This window comes from Botryllus schlosseri, chromosome 6, assembly GCF_051294905.1.
Source record: "Botryllus schlosseri isolate E-star chromosome 6, Bs_hap1, whole genome shotgun sequence".
NCBI lineage: Eukaryota > Metazoa > Chordata > Ascidiacea > Stolidobranchia > Styelidae > Botryllus > Botryllus schlosseri.
In genome coordinates, this window is record NC_137241.1 from 9,556,856 (window position 1) to 9,571,929 (window position 15,074).

Sequence of the window (15,074 nt, forward strand, 5' to 3'; positions counted from 1 at the left end):
GCGAATGGACCGGCGGAAGAGTGTCGAAACGACCATACGTAGTCAATCAACAACTATCTCATCGCCCACTTGATGCCACCCACCTAGTGTTGATCTAGTGTTCACGGCCGACATAATCGTAATAATCGCTAGATTATATTGTCATCTGAACGAGCCACACACAATGTACAATGCGATAAGACAATATAGGTGGTATTCATGTTCTCAGTGTTCTTTGGCGCTTCTAAGCTCTTTCATTTTCCGCTCCTGCATTCGACTCTCGTCGGCATTTATCTGGATTCGGGTAAAGACGCCTGTGACGTCGGAGAGAAGAAGAGCATAAAGCGACCAGAGTCAGCTTAGAACGCACTAGAACTGAGAACCTGACCAGAAACGTCTATCTTCATACTGGTAGTGTTTAACCAACTGCGGCACTCGCCCACTCCAGATCGACGGGTAAAATAACGATATGTAAATTCCAACATCACTTGATGGCCAATCAGTTAACAAGGTTCGTCGAAGCTGATGCAAATCTCCCAGACTTGTGCAATCTACTGGATTTTCAAAAAGGGCAACCAGAACTAGAACTACTCAATTTTTTATAACTCGCACCTATAACTATAACCAGACTAGGCTCCTCTTCGAAAACCTAGAAGTGGGCCGTGCTACAAGTCGGCAGTTACGGAATAAAAATGAAGAATATCGGCCTGGTGTAAATCGAGAAGACGATTTCGGAAAACCTACCAGCGAAACTACCAAAGCAACTGGACAATGTAACCAAGCCACACACCGCTCGGGATGGTGACCAAGCTGTAACATCCCATACATTTTGGTGTCTTAATAGAAGGTCATGTTGAAGGGTTGGTGTGATTAAAAAGAGTTGACAAAGTTTTTTGTTTACCACTGTTTTGAATAATTACTTGGGATAAATATTATTTTTGTAGTTCAACTCTAACTTTCTAATTGCCAGACAGTAACACATCCACCCAGACGTTTGGGTCAACAACGTCATTCAGTGATTTCAATTCATTCTCAGTAAAATAGTTGCCCGCCTGTGACGTAGAGAAGTTCCCAAGTCATTAAAGGTCAAAAACCGTAGAGAGCTGGATTTCATTCTCCTAGATCCTAGGAAACACATTAATTTTTATTTCATCGGAATATCAGACATTGAATCGACATTTCAAATGATCGTGGTTTCGAGTTTGAAATGGGAGAGATTCCGACCCCAAAACCCACCCGCTGGTTACCCCACTGTTAGCAGTGATGGATCTGAACAAGCAATCTTTAAAGTCCGCAACTGGAACTAGAACTAGAACTACTCAATTTTCAAAATCCGCAACGGAACTATGCCTGTCTGTAACGAAAGAGCTTGGCAAGAATGGAGAAACAGCGTTCACGTTGGCTTGGGTTACCATACGGTTACCATACGTCGTACTTTGGAAGGATTTGTCCTCTTTTTTTCTGGTTTTTGAAAATGTCCTCCTTTTTGAGATTTTGTCCTCTTTTTTGAGAATTTTGGTAAAATTTACTGTCAAATTGGACTGAGATACCGTAAATCAGCACCGAAGTAAAGCTTCGGCGGGTATTTCGAGAGCTAAGCCGGAAAGATGACATTTTTTTTTATTTTTTAGTCAACCGACCAGGAAGTGGGAAAATTTTACCATTTTTTCAAGATTTTCTCCTTACCATTTTTTCAAGATTTTTCTCCGGTATTCTAAATTTGATAATTTTGAAAAAGTGTCCTCCTTTCCCGATTCCAAAATATGGTAACCCTAGCGTTGGCTAGCAGGAATGTCATTTTTGGTGTTCATGGTGTTTTTCGACTTCAATGGTCATTTAACTAGTCAGATCGCCGTTATTGCGATTCCCGTTGCTGCCGACCAACCCACTTCTGGGCGTTTTAAGGCACCGCTTCCGCGGATCAGGTGGCGAGAAGGAGCCTAGATAAATGTTCATTGTCCAACGATAGGGCAGGGAATCTGGAGTCGACCTCGGTCGGAATCGAACCCCTATCTCTTGGTGATACTACTTTGGTCATACAACTATGCTATCTCACCACAGGTTGGCAGCATTAAAGTTCAATGTACTGCTGGAGTAGACGCACGTGACTTCATGGTGGCAATGCTGTCTACATCGCCCATTATGGAACGCAAACCAAATCTGAGTTTTGTTAACATCTCGGAAGCCACCCATACGTTGAGTAACACTACAATATATTAGAACCAATGTTCACCAGACCACCACGAAGTCAAGTTTCAGATTAAGATTTCAGATATTTGCGTGACAGCAGTCACGCAGAGAACGAACTTCAGATAGTTGTGAGCGATCAACAGATGAATAGAGTGAGCTTATCGTGACCACTGTGTAAAACGCAATAAACTACTTCCAAGAAGTCGCTCTTATTTACCGAGACATAAAACTCGTTGCTAAAACTAATCCAAACCAGATTAAATTGTCAGTCCACTTCTAGAACAGATTTCCTAAATTCGGATTGTGCTAGAGCAACGTGTGTGGTCTCGATGCGCAAGATGAACGTCTCAAATGGGAAGTTTGAATTCCACAACGACATCTTTGTACATCAGAAAGATGCGATCAAGTCTTTGTTGGCACGATGTTCTAATCTGGAATATGACGAGAATGCTTTTTGATGTATAGAGAAAAGTATATATAAGGAAGTATCAATCGTTTCATGCGCTATTGTAAGCGGGGAATACGAGGAGAGGTTAAGTCCATTTGTTTTACATATGACTTGCACCACATCGCCTTATCCCATAACATTTTAATCAATATGGGGGGGTCATCGCAGGAGTATCTCATAATTTTCAAACAGGAACAGCGATGTAGATGTGGTAATAATAGTACTTATGTGCGATAAGTAGCCTAGTAGTGTTGTTTTCCAAGCAAGACCTAATGTATTTTATGCATGTAGTTTTACCGGGAAAATTTGTAAATTGGGCCTATACTCAGGTACAAAAACTAAAAAGATTTTCCGCCATATCAACTAAAATAATAGCAGTCGCTAAGCTACCCTAACTAATCAAAATATTTATTTGGGGGAAATCCGCGCAACATCAGAAGGTTTTTCACGATCGTTCTCGCCTCGTACTTCTTCTGTAATTCTATATGTTTGAGGGTTTGACTGGTTTCATTACCAAGAATTATTTAAATCCATCAATCAATAAAGTCTATTGATAGAGAGGGCCGAACTAGCACTTCGGCAGCCCCCCTGATCGTTGGTATCGGGCCCCCGTATGGGGGGAGCAACCAGAGGTGGTCAGTAACCAAGTACTTCTACTTTTTCGAAGTATAAAGTAGCTTTCCCATGCTTCTGGTACTTACTCGAATAGATCTTTTTTTTCGCTACTTCTACTTCGTAATATTTTGTGAACTACCGATTTACTTTTCTCTATTTTCAGTTTGTCAAGTAGAAGTAGTTTAATCCCCCAATAAGAGAGCTAACGTAAGAAATTTCGAGGCTGTTTTCACGTAGTACCAACATTTAATTTTTATAAAAATCATGTAATTGCGCTTCGCGCACAGTAGTTACGGAGTAATAAATATGTTTTAACGAAAGTATCGCTGAATATAATTTAGATATCGGGTTGCGTAGTTCCGTCTACACAGCCTTGTCGCATATATAAAATATTTCATCGCAGTAACTATTGACCCCCATAACGTTTGAAACTACCGTTTCAAAATCTAGCAATTACCTATTATATCTAGCAGCCAATGACGTGTCCTAATCTGGAAAAGTGGACTTTGACTATTTTAACGTAAGACCTGTTTTAGCAGACCACCATTGAAACTTTCTGGAAAAAAGACATGAAATATATTTTCCGCTTTTTAGAAGTAGTATTTTTTTTTCAATTACTAGTATTATAAGTTGAGTTCTAATTTCTAAGTTCTAGTTTCAGTTCTTTTTTCTGGATAACATACTTGGTGAAGTATAAAAGCAAGTGCAGTAATGCCTTGTATTTTTCCAAAAATAATAAGCTATACGCTATGGTATTTTTTAACATCTGCCATATTTTTAATTACCGTATACTAATCGCGCAAAGTGTTAAATTCGCATCCATGACAACTTCTCTGTATTGCTCTTCGACTGAACTAGGGGCCTTATAATATGGGGGAGGGCGCCACGCCATGATATTCTCTAAAACAGGGTGTTTGAGTAAACAAAGGATTAGTATCGCATTTCCATATCAATACTATCATTTACATCCCATGACGTGGAAGACTGTTTATTCTTTCAACAATTGACACCTTCTGGGATGCATCAATATGAATCGAGCTCTCAACACCTTCCTCTTAGCTCCATTTGCAGCTTTTGAAAGTCCATGCGAACGAAGTACCATCGTTTCCACAACTACTTACTTACTTGAGTAGATTTAAAGTCAGTCAATTCTACTTCTACTTCAAGTAGTTTTAGGTTGCTTATGAAAAAAGTACTTCTACTCGTATTTGAGTAGATTTTATCATCGCTACTTCCACTTCTACTTGAGTAGCTTTCTTGACTACTCTGACCACCTCTAGGAGCAACCAAACTTCTGGGGACCCCCGCCTCGCCTTTCTACTATACTAAGAAAGTTGCAGTTATAATATAAATTCGGTGACTGTGCAATTCGTTGTTGGGTTTGGGACAAAAATTATACAATCAGTATAGCCTTCGACGATTCAAGGTTCAACGGATTGTTGTATGTATGTGTGTATATTGGGGTTATGGTGCTTAGCAGCTACGGCCTTGTGCACCAGACCAAAGTGTTGTAGGCTTCTACTGCTATATTATAGTTGCCTCTCGGTTAGGAAAACATAATCAATCACAGGCAGAATTATGTAAGGGTTGCCGAGAAGTGACACAATGTCTACGGGCACATGGTTTCGTAGTGCTATGTCCCTAAAATAGTTACGCTGTGAGGAAAATTGTACCAAGAAATGCTCAACCGTCTTTATAACGCCACATGTTGCACGAAGGCTATCGTCGAGACATCCAATTCTATGTAAGTGCCCGTTGAGTTTGCAATGCCCAGTCTGAAGCCGTAACAATATTGCTGTTTCCATTCTTGATAGTCCCAGTGGCTGCGAGATGAGCGGCGTGAATTCGCTTGTAGATATTTTCGGAATCATTCGTTTCAAATTCGTTTTTCCATCTTTCGTGAGTCAGTTCTTTGATAATTATTTTGGCCTCTTGTAGGGAGAGGGGGATGTCACTGGATGATCCAAGGTTCAACGGAGTGTTGTGTTGAATTTCTTTTTTTTTTACCGCCAAATCACACAGCTAGTGGTCTAGATTAGTAAGTTGACATACAAGGAATTTTTGTCACATATGCTCAGATTACCAGAACTTTCTTTCATTCACCCGATAGAACCTATATGTATACCAACGTTCGTTTGCGAACGCCAGGGTCGTAACCAAGTCACAAGGTTCCGAGACGTAAGTCATTCTCACTTTTATAGTTTTGACTCGAGTCAAGTCGAGTCATTTTCAATTCACCACCTAGTCAAGTCCTAGTCCAAGTCAGTAAGTAGCAGAGTTGTAATGACACGAATCATGTCTCGACTCGAGTCCAACTTGAGTCACGATTTTCCGATGACTCGACATGACTCGAGCCATTTTATCAAAATACGTAAATGACTAGACACGTAAATGACTAAATTTGTGTATTGACTCGACTTGGACTTAAGTCATTGCGCATGACTCGAACCAAGTCATAGGACTCGAGACTCAGACGGCTAAGACTGAGATTTGATTGTAATTTCGAAGAATAGTAAAGTAACCAAACTGTTGGGATTTCGCCTACTGATACTGGTACTTAAAATGCGACCGGAAACTGCTAAAAGTCTGAAATATTATTATAATATATATATGCGAACCCTTCGATATCACCAAGTAGAGTTATAAAAAGAGGGTTTAACAAGACACTTTCACAGGAAACTGAGCAGTCAACACAATGACTTGGACTCGGACTTGACTCGGTGGTGAATTGAAAATGACTCGACTTGACTCGAAACAAAACTATAAAAATGAGATTGACTTGTGACTCGGAGCCTTGTGACTTGGTTACAACCCTGGTAAGTAGATAGTCTAGTCCGAGTCATGGTGTTGTGACACGAGTCCGAGTCCAAGTCATTGTGTTCAATGTTCAGTTGTGAGTTCAATCCGGTTCATCTAGTTTTTTTTTCAGTTCTACTCGAGTGATATAGAATGGCTCGCACTCATAATATGGTAATTTTCCTCAGTCCTAGCGGTTTCTGGTCCTTTTCCCAAGTATCAGGTCTGATAGACGAAATACCAATGATTTGGTGAATGGTGACTTTACTATTCTTCGAAGTTACAATGAAATGTCTGTCTTGGTCACCCTAGTCTCAAGTTATATGACTTGGTTCGAGTCATGCACAATGACTCGAGTACAAGTCGAGTCGATACACACATTAACTCGAGTCGAGTCATTTTACGTATTTAAAAATATTACTTGAGTCAGGTCGAGTCATGACTCGAGTCGTTACAACCCTGGCGAACGCGGACTTTTGATTAATAGAGGTCCGCAAAGGGACAGTGTATGAACCTTTCGCACCATACCTTCATTAAACGGATCAATACCGACATTAGTCTGTCGCAGCTCGCTATATCGCCTAGGCAGTACAATTATTAGGAAGAGCTATCTATGATTCGTATACGTTGCTTATAATAAGATACGCCACTATCACATGACTACCGCTTCAAAATTCAATTTGGCATCTCTAGAATATAGAATCAAAATGATATTACTCAGGTTGTCATTACTGGTCGCTATCTGCCACACAATAGAGGCCTCGCCAAAAATTGGAACATCATCGTTCAAATCGATCGTCTGTCAGCAATGTGATCTCTGGTGTGTAAGTTCGGATATGGTCAGAATGGACAATCCACCTAGAGTCGGAAAGTCTGGTCCTAGAGGAATTTCCGGTCCACCCGGTCCTAAAGGTCCCATCGGAAGACCGGGCGATCGTGGACCACGGGGGCTAGATGGGCCCGTTGGTCCTCCAGGACCACAGGGTGCCGTAAACCTGACAGCTATTGAAGAAAGAATGGATCGAAAGATAAAAAGAGGTATGTGCAATTGCACACCAGTTTGCTAGTTATTTAATTCATAGGGAATAAATAAAATTGAAGATTTGCTTTTAAGTTTTAGACGAATTCGTCATGCGGACCCAATACAGTTGCAATGATGTTAACTATACGATGCCTCTATCACGAAATACTACCGGCGGAGTGTTCAAGATTAACATCCCGTCAGTTGGTATCAGCGAGGTATATTGCGACATGGAGACGGACGGAGGGAAGTGGATTGTGAGTGAGCTTGCAGGTCTCATAGTTCATTAATCAATTCACAATAAGAGAGTTGTGAAAGTATATGCATTCTGGTACGTGGCAGATCGACAAATTCTCTGGTCCGACTCCAATAGGCCGGGTTCTTGAAGTGAGGTAGAGCCGATGCGAAAAACTACGATAATAATCATCTACGATCGAGCTCCTACTGCGAGTAACTACAAAAGCGGTAGATCAGTGCTTCCACTTCTTCTCTGACGTTGAGCTATTAGGTTCGATTTCCAATACCTACGGCTTCAACGGCTTCAGTGCTTCAGGCATTGTATCGTCAAGAACTTTAGTTCATTTAATTGTCGTGAGCACGAAACAATATTCGTAAGCAGTTATTACTTCGGCTTAAATCAGGGGCGGGCAACATATCCTACTGCCCGCGGGCCGGCCCGCAAAGTGATTTTAGGCGGCCCGCCAGAGTTTCCGATCTTACATGATCATGAGGCCCGCAGCCGGAGAAAGGTGGCCATCAAACCAATCGTTCTGTTAGGGTCTACAATCTACATACATTTTCGACCACGAAAATGATCAGACAAAGTTGCGTTCTGATCTAACTGATGATCACGTGCTGTCGTTAACATGAGTTTCTAATGTACGACATGCAACCAGAGTTCAAAGAACTTGTCGACCACTTTGATCGATCACAGATACATTGACTTCAACAACTATATTGAAGTAGGCTATCTATGGATGGTGTGAACCTTTTTGAAAGGTTCTGTGTGAACACGAACGTGAACCTCGTGACGTCACGTGACGTCATATTGCTAATTTCAACCCTATCCTTCAATGAAATGATATCCCATATTAATGTACACGATACCTAGCGATGACTCGGGCAACATAATGTCACAATGCTGAAGTATATATTGACGTTTCAAACGTCACCAAATGTTTCAACTGAGGCAATCAAGTGATATAATAATACCATAAAATCAATATCTTTTGTCGCTTTGCCAACAATTTCGACGAGGACTTACCTCGGAATATAAGGAAAAGAAAAGGTCATAGTTTATTTTTGTCCTTCGGCATATACACCGAATCATGATATAGCCTACATACCGCACACGATCTGCGCATATGCATACCATGAGTACATGATGTACATATATGCGGCCGGGCAAGGAAGATGAAGATATAGCCTTGTAGCAGTGTTGGGATGACTCGAGGCATGACTTGGCTCAAGTCAGACTCGAATCACCTTTTTCGTATGACGGACCGGAAAATGTATTTGGCGTCAGAGTATTGCTACATTGATATTGAGCGGAGTGCTTGCTACTGATATAACCCCATCAACAAGTTATACAGCAGTAGCCAACCCCTCAATCGCACCGATTTGATTTTAATGATACAGTAAACATGTAGTCAAGATTGACCCCGTACGTCTGCTAGATTTTTTACTTCAGAAAAGGATATCAATCTCATTGATTGGTTAAATAAGCATCATTCGCTGATTACATAGCTTATTTCGGTCATGTTGTTTTGCGATTGCGAGCCAAGCTCGTAGCAGAGAGTCACTTAATATTTACAAACGGGAAGCAGGATCTTTCGAACAAACTTCTGCAAAGAGCAAGTAAAACGTTTGAGATTGTCAAGGTGCATGCTCGTTTGGTGTTGATTTTTTTACGTTGCCTGCGCCATGCATAGAGTGTCCTGCAGTTGAAATGCAATGAATTTAAGCCAACGATGTTACAATGAAGTGAAAATTGTAATATATGAAAAAGGTTCACAGTGCAGAACCTATCAAGGTTCTGCTGTGAACGCGAACCTCTAAATTTCTGAGGTTCGCACACAGAACGCGAACGTGAACCTCGCGTTCACACCATCCCTATATATTACTTTATTAAATTCATTAAATGCTATTATTGGCCTTTACGTTTTCAACTTAAAATTCACGTTTTACACGATTTATTCCTTTTATAGGTGAATATATAAGCTACACACCAGTGGTTCTCAAAGTTGGGGGCGTGAAGGAATCTGAGCGGGGCGCGAAGCTGCGGTGCATTTTTTTGCACATCGTGCGATTAAGCTCCATTTCATAGTTATTATTCAGTGTAGTTCTAATTTCATATTTGAGAATTATCTCATCAACGTTCATAACCTTCCATGCCATCAAACTAGTCGTTGGGATTGCTAGCACATTCCGATTCCGTTTTGTGATATGATGACAAGGGGGGATGGGCGCGAAATTTTTCACTATCATGAAGGGTGTCGTGTCTAAATAAGTTTGAGAACCACTGGGCTACACGATTACTGTATCGATTTAAGAATCCGGCCCGTCAAGTAGTTCATTTTCCTATATGCGGCCCGCCTACTGAAGAAGTTACCTGCCACTTGCTTAAATAAACTAATACCTTGATTACGATACTCGCAAGTCCCAATATCAACAGCTAAGACAACAACAACAACATAAATGAAGAAAGCTCCTCAGTAGCCAATCATTCAGTCCACGCCAGTACATTACGACGAATGATCATTAAAACATAATAGTAATCAAAACAATGATGAAGTCGGTACCAATTTAACAGCAAACATACAACAATGCTACTGCTGCATGATTGATACAGTATACACAAAAGTGCTATACACTATAGTTACAACAGTTATGCTCATCAATAGCCACAATACCCATTCTGACCATAACAAAAAAAGTTCAAATCCGGCTTCGATCCGGCTCCTCCTGTTGTATCAGAAAAAATATGCATCCGAGACCGACCAAAAATGAAAATAACCCGGTCGGATATCCGGTCCGGCTCCGGTCCATGCCCCTCTCTAATAATAACCCGCGTAGTAGTGGTAGCGTCACCTGTCGGACAGTTTGCATACGGTAGATGTGTCAGTTTCGTGTTTTCCTATAACTTGATATGACATGAAATTTTGGAATACCCGTCACAAGTTATTCGACGCTAGGTTGTAACGAAGTCACGAAGTTTGGATTCAAAATTTTGCATTTTGTCCACCATTGAATTCCACATCCATGTTGCGAAAGAATGTTATCATCTAGTCTAGTGATATGTATGATGCAATTTAAATTTTATGTTTTTGTATGCCATGATGTGCTAACGATGAGATAGTATCTAAAACTGCGATGTTTTGGTTCAGGTATTCGAGAAATATTTTCACGCGATAAAGATCACTTTTTCGCATTCTATTCATTAATCACTCACTCACTCACTCACACACTCACTCACTCACTCACTCACTCACTCACTCACTCACTCACTCACTCACTCACTCACTCACTCACTCACTCACTCACTCACTCACTCACTCACTCACTCACTCACTCACTCACTCACTCACAGAGAACTGATAAATTTTGAGCCTGATTAATAAGGTATCACTATTAGGCTTACCATATTTTGGAAATTTAAAAAGAGGACACTTTTTCAGAAATTTGCAACTTGCAAAACCGGAGTAGAATTTTCAAAACCCGGTGAATTTTTCCCACTTTGTGATCGGTTGACAATGGTAAGCCTAATCACTATGGCCACTACGCTGTCAGATTATGATATAGGGATAGGCTAACGTCATATGTCCTCAGCCGCTAAGACTCTACCATTGACATGGCTACGGTTTTGCGTTTCACTCTACGGTAAATTTTTATGTTGATGTTTTTACATGTGCTGAGCACTGAGCAGCTGCTATCAAATTCGTATTCATCCTATCCCAGTGTTCTCAAACCTTTTCGAGCTACCGCCCCCTGGACAACGAATAAAGTACCAGCGCCCCCGACACCTCCCTCATTACGCCTAGATCATTAAACGAAAGTTTTTCGGTATTTATTACATCTAATAACGAGACGTATGAAGCCGGCGTATCATTATCATCATCCTCGTCATATTGGGTTTGAGTTGTGATAAGAACAATCTCATTCTAAAATTTCCAATGTACACGTCCCATACTGTCAAGTCGGTTTCTGCTGGGAGTCAAAAACTTTGTAACGGCACTGACAACACGTTTTATCCAAATATGAGCGGGAAAGGGCAACGATGAAAAAGACAACACGACTCCAACGAGAGTATTCCTATTTGATTCAATATTGATTACAGAACAAATGATTGGAGATATATAACTTTGGGTTGAACTCCAAATTGTTGGTTGGTTTTGCGGTATTCGTGGTGTTTGTCGACTACTATACTATGGTCATTTACACCAGGCCGATATTCTTCATTTTTATTCCGTAACTGTCGACTTATAGCACGGCGGCGGATGAGGTGGCGAGGAGACTCAAAATTGTTGTACACCACAATGTGATCAACTCCTCAATTGTTTCATGCTCCGGAACTTCACAGAATGAGTTGATTATCCGGTATGGAATTTCTAATTGGAATGTATCCTGAAATCAAATCACAATATCCTCGTACAATTTTCTGAAATGGTTGATTTATGTTTCTTCACGAAAATCTGGACCGGTATATAGCTCATGCAAGTTTGAGAATTATAACAGTTCACGTGTCGCAAAATTTCAGTTAAATATCACGGGCTTATCACTGAATCCGGACAGTGCCATTTTCACTCTTATCAGGTTTCACCATTACTGAGAACGGATATATTCTAATCATAAATTTTGGAAAATATGCCCGTCAAGTAGAAGCGATATCGTTTCTTGCAACCAGAACGCCGTGTCGAAAGCCACGGTCGCAGCAATGTGGAAAATCAACGATCGTTTGAAACAGAAAATAAAATAACGTAAGACAGTTTCTCCTAAAAGCCATCAAACCTTGCAGTGACCAATAACTGCTTAAATACTTCATCGATCTAACAGCACACAATGAACTGCGCTTTTCAGGGATACTGCCGACTGCTAACTTAGTCCGTTGATGGGCAGGATCAACATTGTCAAGTAACCATGGACTTTTCCGGTACAGCTGAATCGACTCTGCCTTATTACTGCAAATTTAGCTGCTTTCTTTATCAATCTTTTCAACGCTAGGCAGCAGTTGCCTTCTAAAACTACACTGCCCCCATTTGCTCTCAGCGTCCCCTACCGCCCACTTTTTTTTTTATATCCAGCGCCCCCAAATCACCCATTTCATGGTCAGCACCCCCTTCACGCTCGCGAACGCCCCCCAAAATTGCATCAATTTGTGACTGTATCGCGAAGATGCATATTGTGATTTTCTTCTATGCAACTGAATTGTAATTTGCAAATAATGTCCAATTATATCTTTAATCTATCTATATCGTTACTAAAAACAGTGATTGATGATACGCAAAAATCCTATTTTAATTATTATTAGTATCTGGCTCCTGAAATGCCAAAAATAACACGGCCTGAAGTGCTGAATTTCCCCTTATTCTGCCCGCGTCATGCTGAGAGTGGTCCGAAATTGAAACGCCAAAAATTTTAACCGAAGATGCTATAATGACCAGAAGATTTTGATAAATAGAAAAGGTTCACAGTGCAGAACCAAGGTTCGACTACGAACGTGAACCTACAAATATCTGACACGGAACGCAAACGTGAACCTCACATGTTTACACCATCACACGACAACACGAACATGCCACATTCGGCCTGCAGTCATAATTATTAGGATAATGTTAATTTACTGGTCTGAGTGGTGTGTTTTGTTTCGGATAATCTGAAACCAGATCGCATATCATCTAGTCCAGTTCCGGTTGTTCCCTATTTACAATCGAATGCCTTGATTGCCATCAATTTTAGTGCATTAGAGAGCCGAGTTCTCTGTAATGTACAAGTGCAGAATGTGCTGGATCAGTATTCAAGCTGTTAATAGGATATACAACCGCCGCTAGTTTTTCTGTAACGTGATAAAATCCCAGAGCCGGTCAGTAACGAAGTACTTCTACTTTTTTAATATTCAGATAGTTTTTGCATAGGCCTACTTCCGCTACCTTATCAAGAAGCAGTGTTCGCAGACATCTTCCGCAACTGATTTCTATGCGAAACTATATTTCCTCATTCACATTTTAGAGTTTGTTAGAAGGTAATGTTTGGATGTAGTTCCTTTGTTCTTGTGAGCAGAAATATCATAACAACCAAACGATATTGCCCTTATATCTCAATAGGCAATATAATTTCAAACCTTGCACCCATTGGTCGTTTTGCGTTAGTCTCAAAACTGCATTATGTAACTTTGAAATCCGTCATTCGCATTTTTTAAACAAATGTCGTGAATGACTCGCTAGTAGGAAGGAGTCTTTTTAACTCGCTATTTTGAATGGTAGCAATCGTTTGCATATCGTTGATGAGCGGGATAATCACACGGCATCAGCCTATAGAAATACATGTAAAAGCTCCAGAACCATTACGTCATCCTGTAACCATAAATCATTTGTCAGGTATTTCAAAGAAGAATGGACGGCAGCGTCGACTTCCATCGCAATTGGGTTGAATATAAGAACGGATTCGGCAAGGTGGACGGAGAGTTCTGGCTAGGTACGAAATCAATTCGGAATTTTTTCAGAAATGACAATTATTACATCGTTGACATCGGCCTACTCAACGAGTATGAAACTAAAACTTAATGCGACAATAAAGAGAATAGTGCGGGCGGATCGACAAATTCCGTGGTCCGACTCCGATCCGACCCGGAGGTCAATTTCTTGATATGACCGGGATCCGATCCGAAAAACTTGCGATTACAGTGGGCAACAATATTGAACGAAAAATTTGTTGATTTTGATATTGCACTTGACTTAGGCTAATTTTGGCAAGCTGATTCCAAAAATGCCGCTGGGTTTCTTCTATCACGTCAAGGTTCTGCTCAACAGCATATGCCCGAAATTTTCATGAATTTAGCCATGGTACTTTTCCATACCCAAAAACCTGACGTGATAGAGAAAAACGGAAGTCGTTTTTTTAATTCAGCGCCCAAAAGTTGGTCGAAATGAATTGCATGATCAAAGTCAACAAAATTTGTGTTTACCAGTGTTATCATTATCTGCGAGTATTTCTGTCCGGTAAACTACAAAAACAGTATAGATCATATGGTACAGGTTCAGAGGTTATATATTGAATATTACGACAAAAGAAACATGACAATAAAACCGGAAAGGTTTCTATTTACTGGCGTGTGGTTGGTACTTGGTAGTTACAACAAACATGCTCATCAATAGCCTCAATAGATATTCTGACAATATCAAAAAAGTACGAATACGGCTCCGATCCCGTTCCGGTCGCATCAGAAAAATATGAATCCTGCTCCAGCTAAAAATGAAAAAAAATCCGGCTGGATATTCAGTCCGGCTCCGGTCTATGTCCCGCTCTAATAGAGAATATCGAAGGTGTGCTTGATATCGCAGCCTAATTCCCGTCTTGACCTGACGATTCATTGGGTGTGTACAAGGCTGGTAAGCGTTAAACCGATAATGAACTGTGGTATAGTTGGATAAATCATGTAGAAATTTCTTGAAATTGCTCTATGAGACAAATAAATATCGAAATCATTTCTACATTTACGATATTACCGTGCTGATAATGTTGTCGGCTGATTTGTATGTAGGCTACGCATAGGTCGGTGGTGCCCAACCTTTTTCAACTACTCGCCCTTTTATACAGCTCGACATATATTTCTCGCCCCCATATTTTCGAATCCGAGAGAGAGGACGTATAAACGGGAAATTTATACAGCTCACTTTTATCGCTGGTAAATTGACTGTTGACTACCACTGGCATAGGTGATTCATGTCGTATAGACCCATTAGTAGGGATGGTGTGAACCTCTTAAAGTTTCAGGTTCGTGTGAACTCGAACCTTTTTGAAAGGTTCTGT

The 15,074-nt window shown here is 40.6% G+C and overlaps 1 protein-coding gene across 2 annotated transcripts in view; it reads left to right on the forward strand.

The window, feature by feature from the left end:
• The first annotated feature begins 5,885 nt into the window (after positions 1–5,885).
• Positions 5,886–15,074, forward strand: part of LOC145440874 (microfibril-associated glycoprotein 4-like) — a 33,363-nt gene continuing 24,174 nt past the window's right edge. The window contains exons 1-3 of one of the 2 annotated variants that reach the window (XM_080318648.1): positions 5,886–7,066; positions 7,143–7,306; positions 13,643–13,739. In XM_080318648.1, coding sequence (XP_080174774.1) covers positions 6,685–7,066; positions 7,143–7,306; positions 13,643–13,739 — 643 coding nt within the window. In that variant the 5' untranslated portion in view covers positions 5,886–6,684. The remainder of the gene's footprint in view (positions 7,067–7,142; positions 7,307–13,642; positions 13,740–15,074) is intronic. The other variant, XM_080318649.1, reaches the window with a different exon arrangement.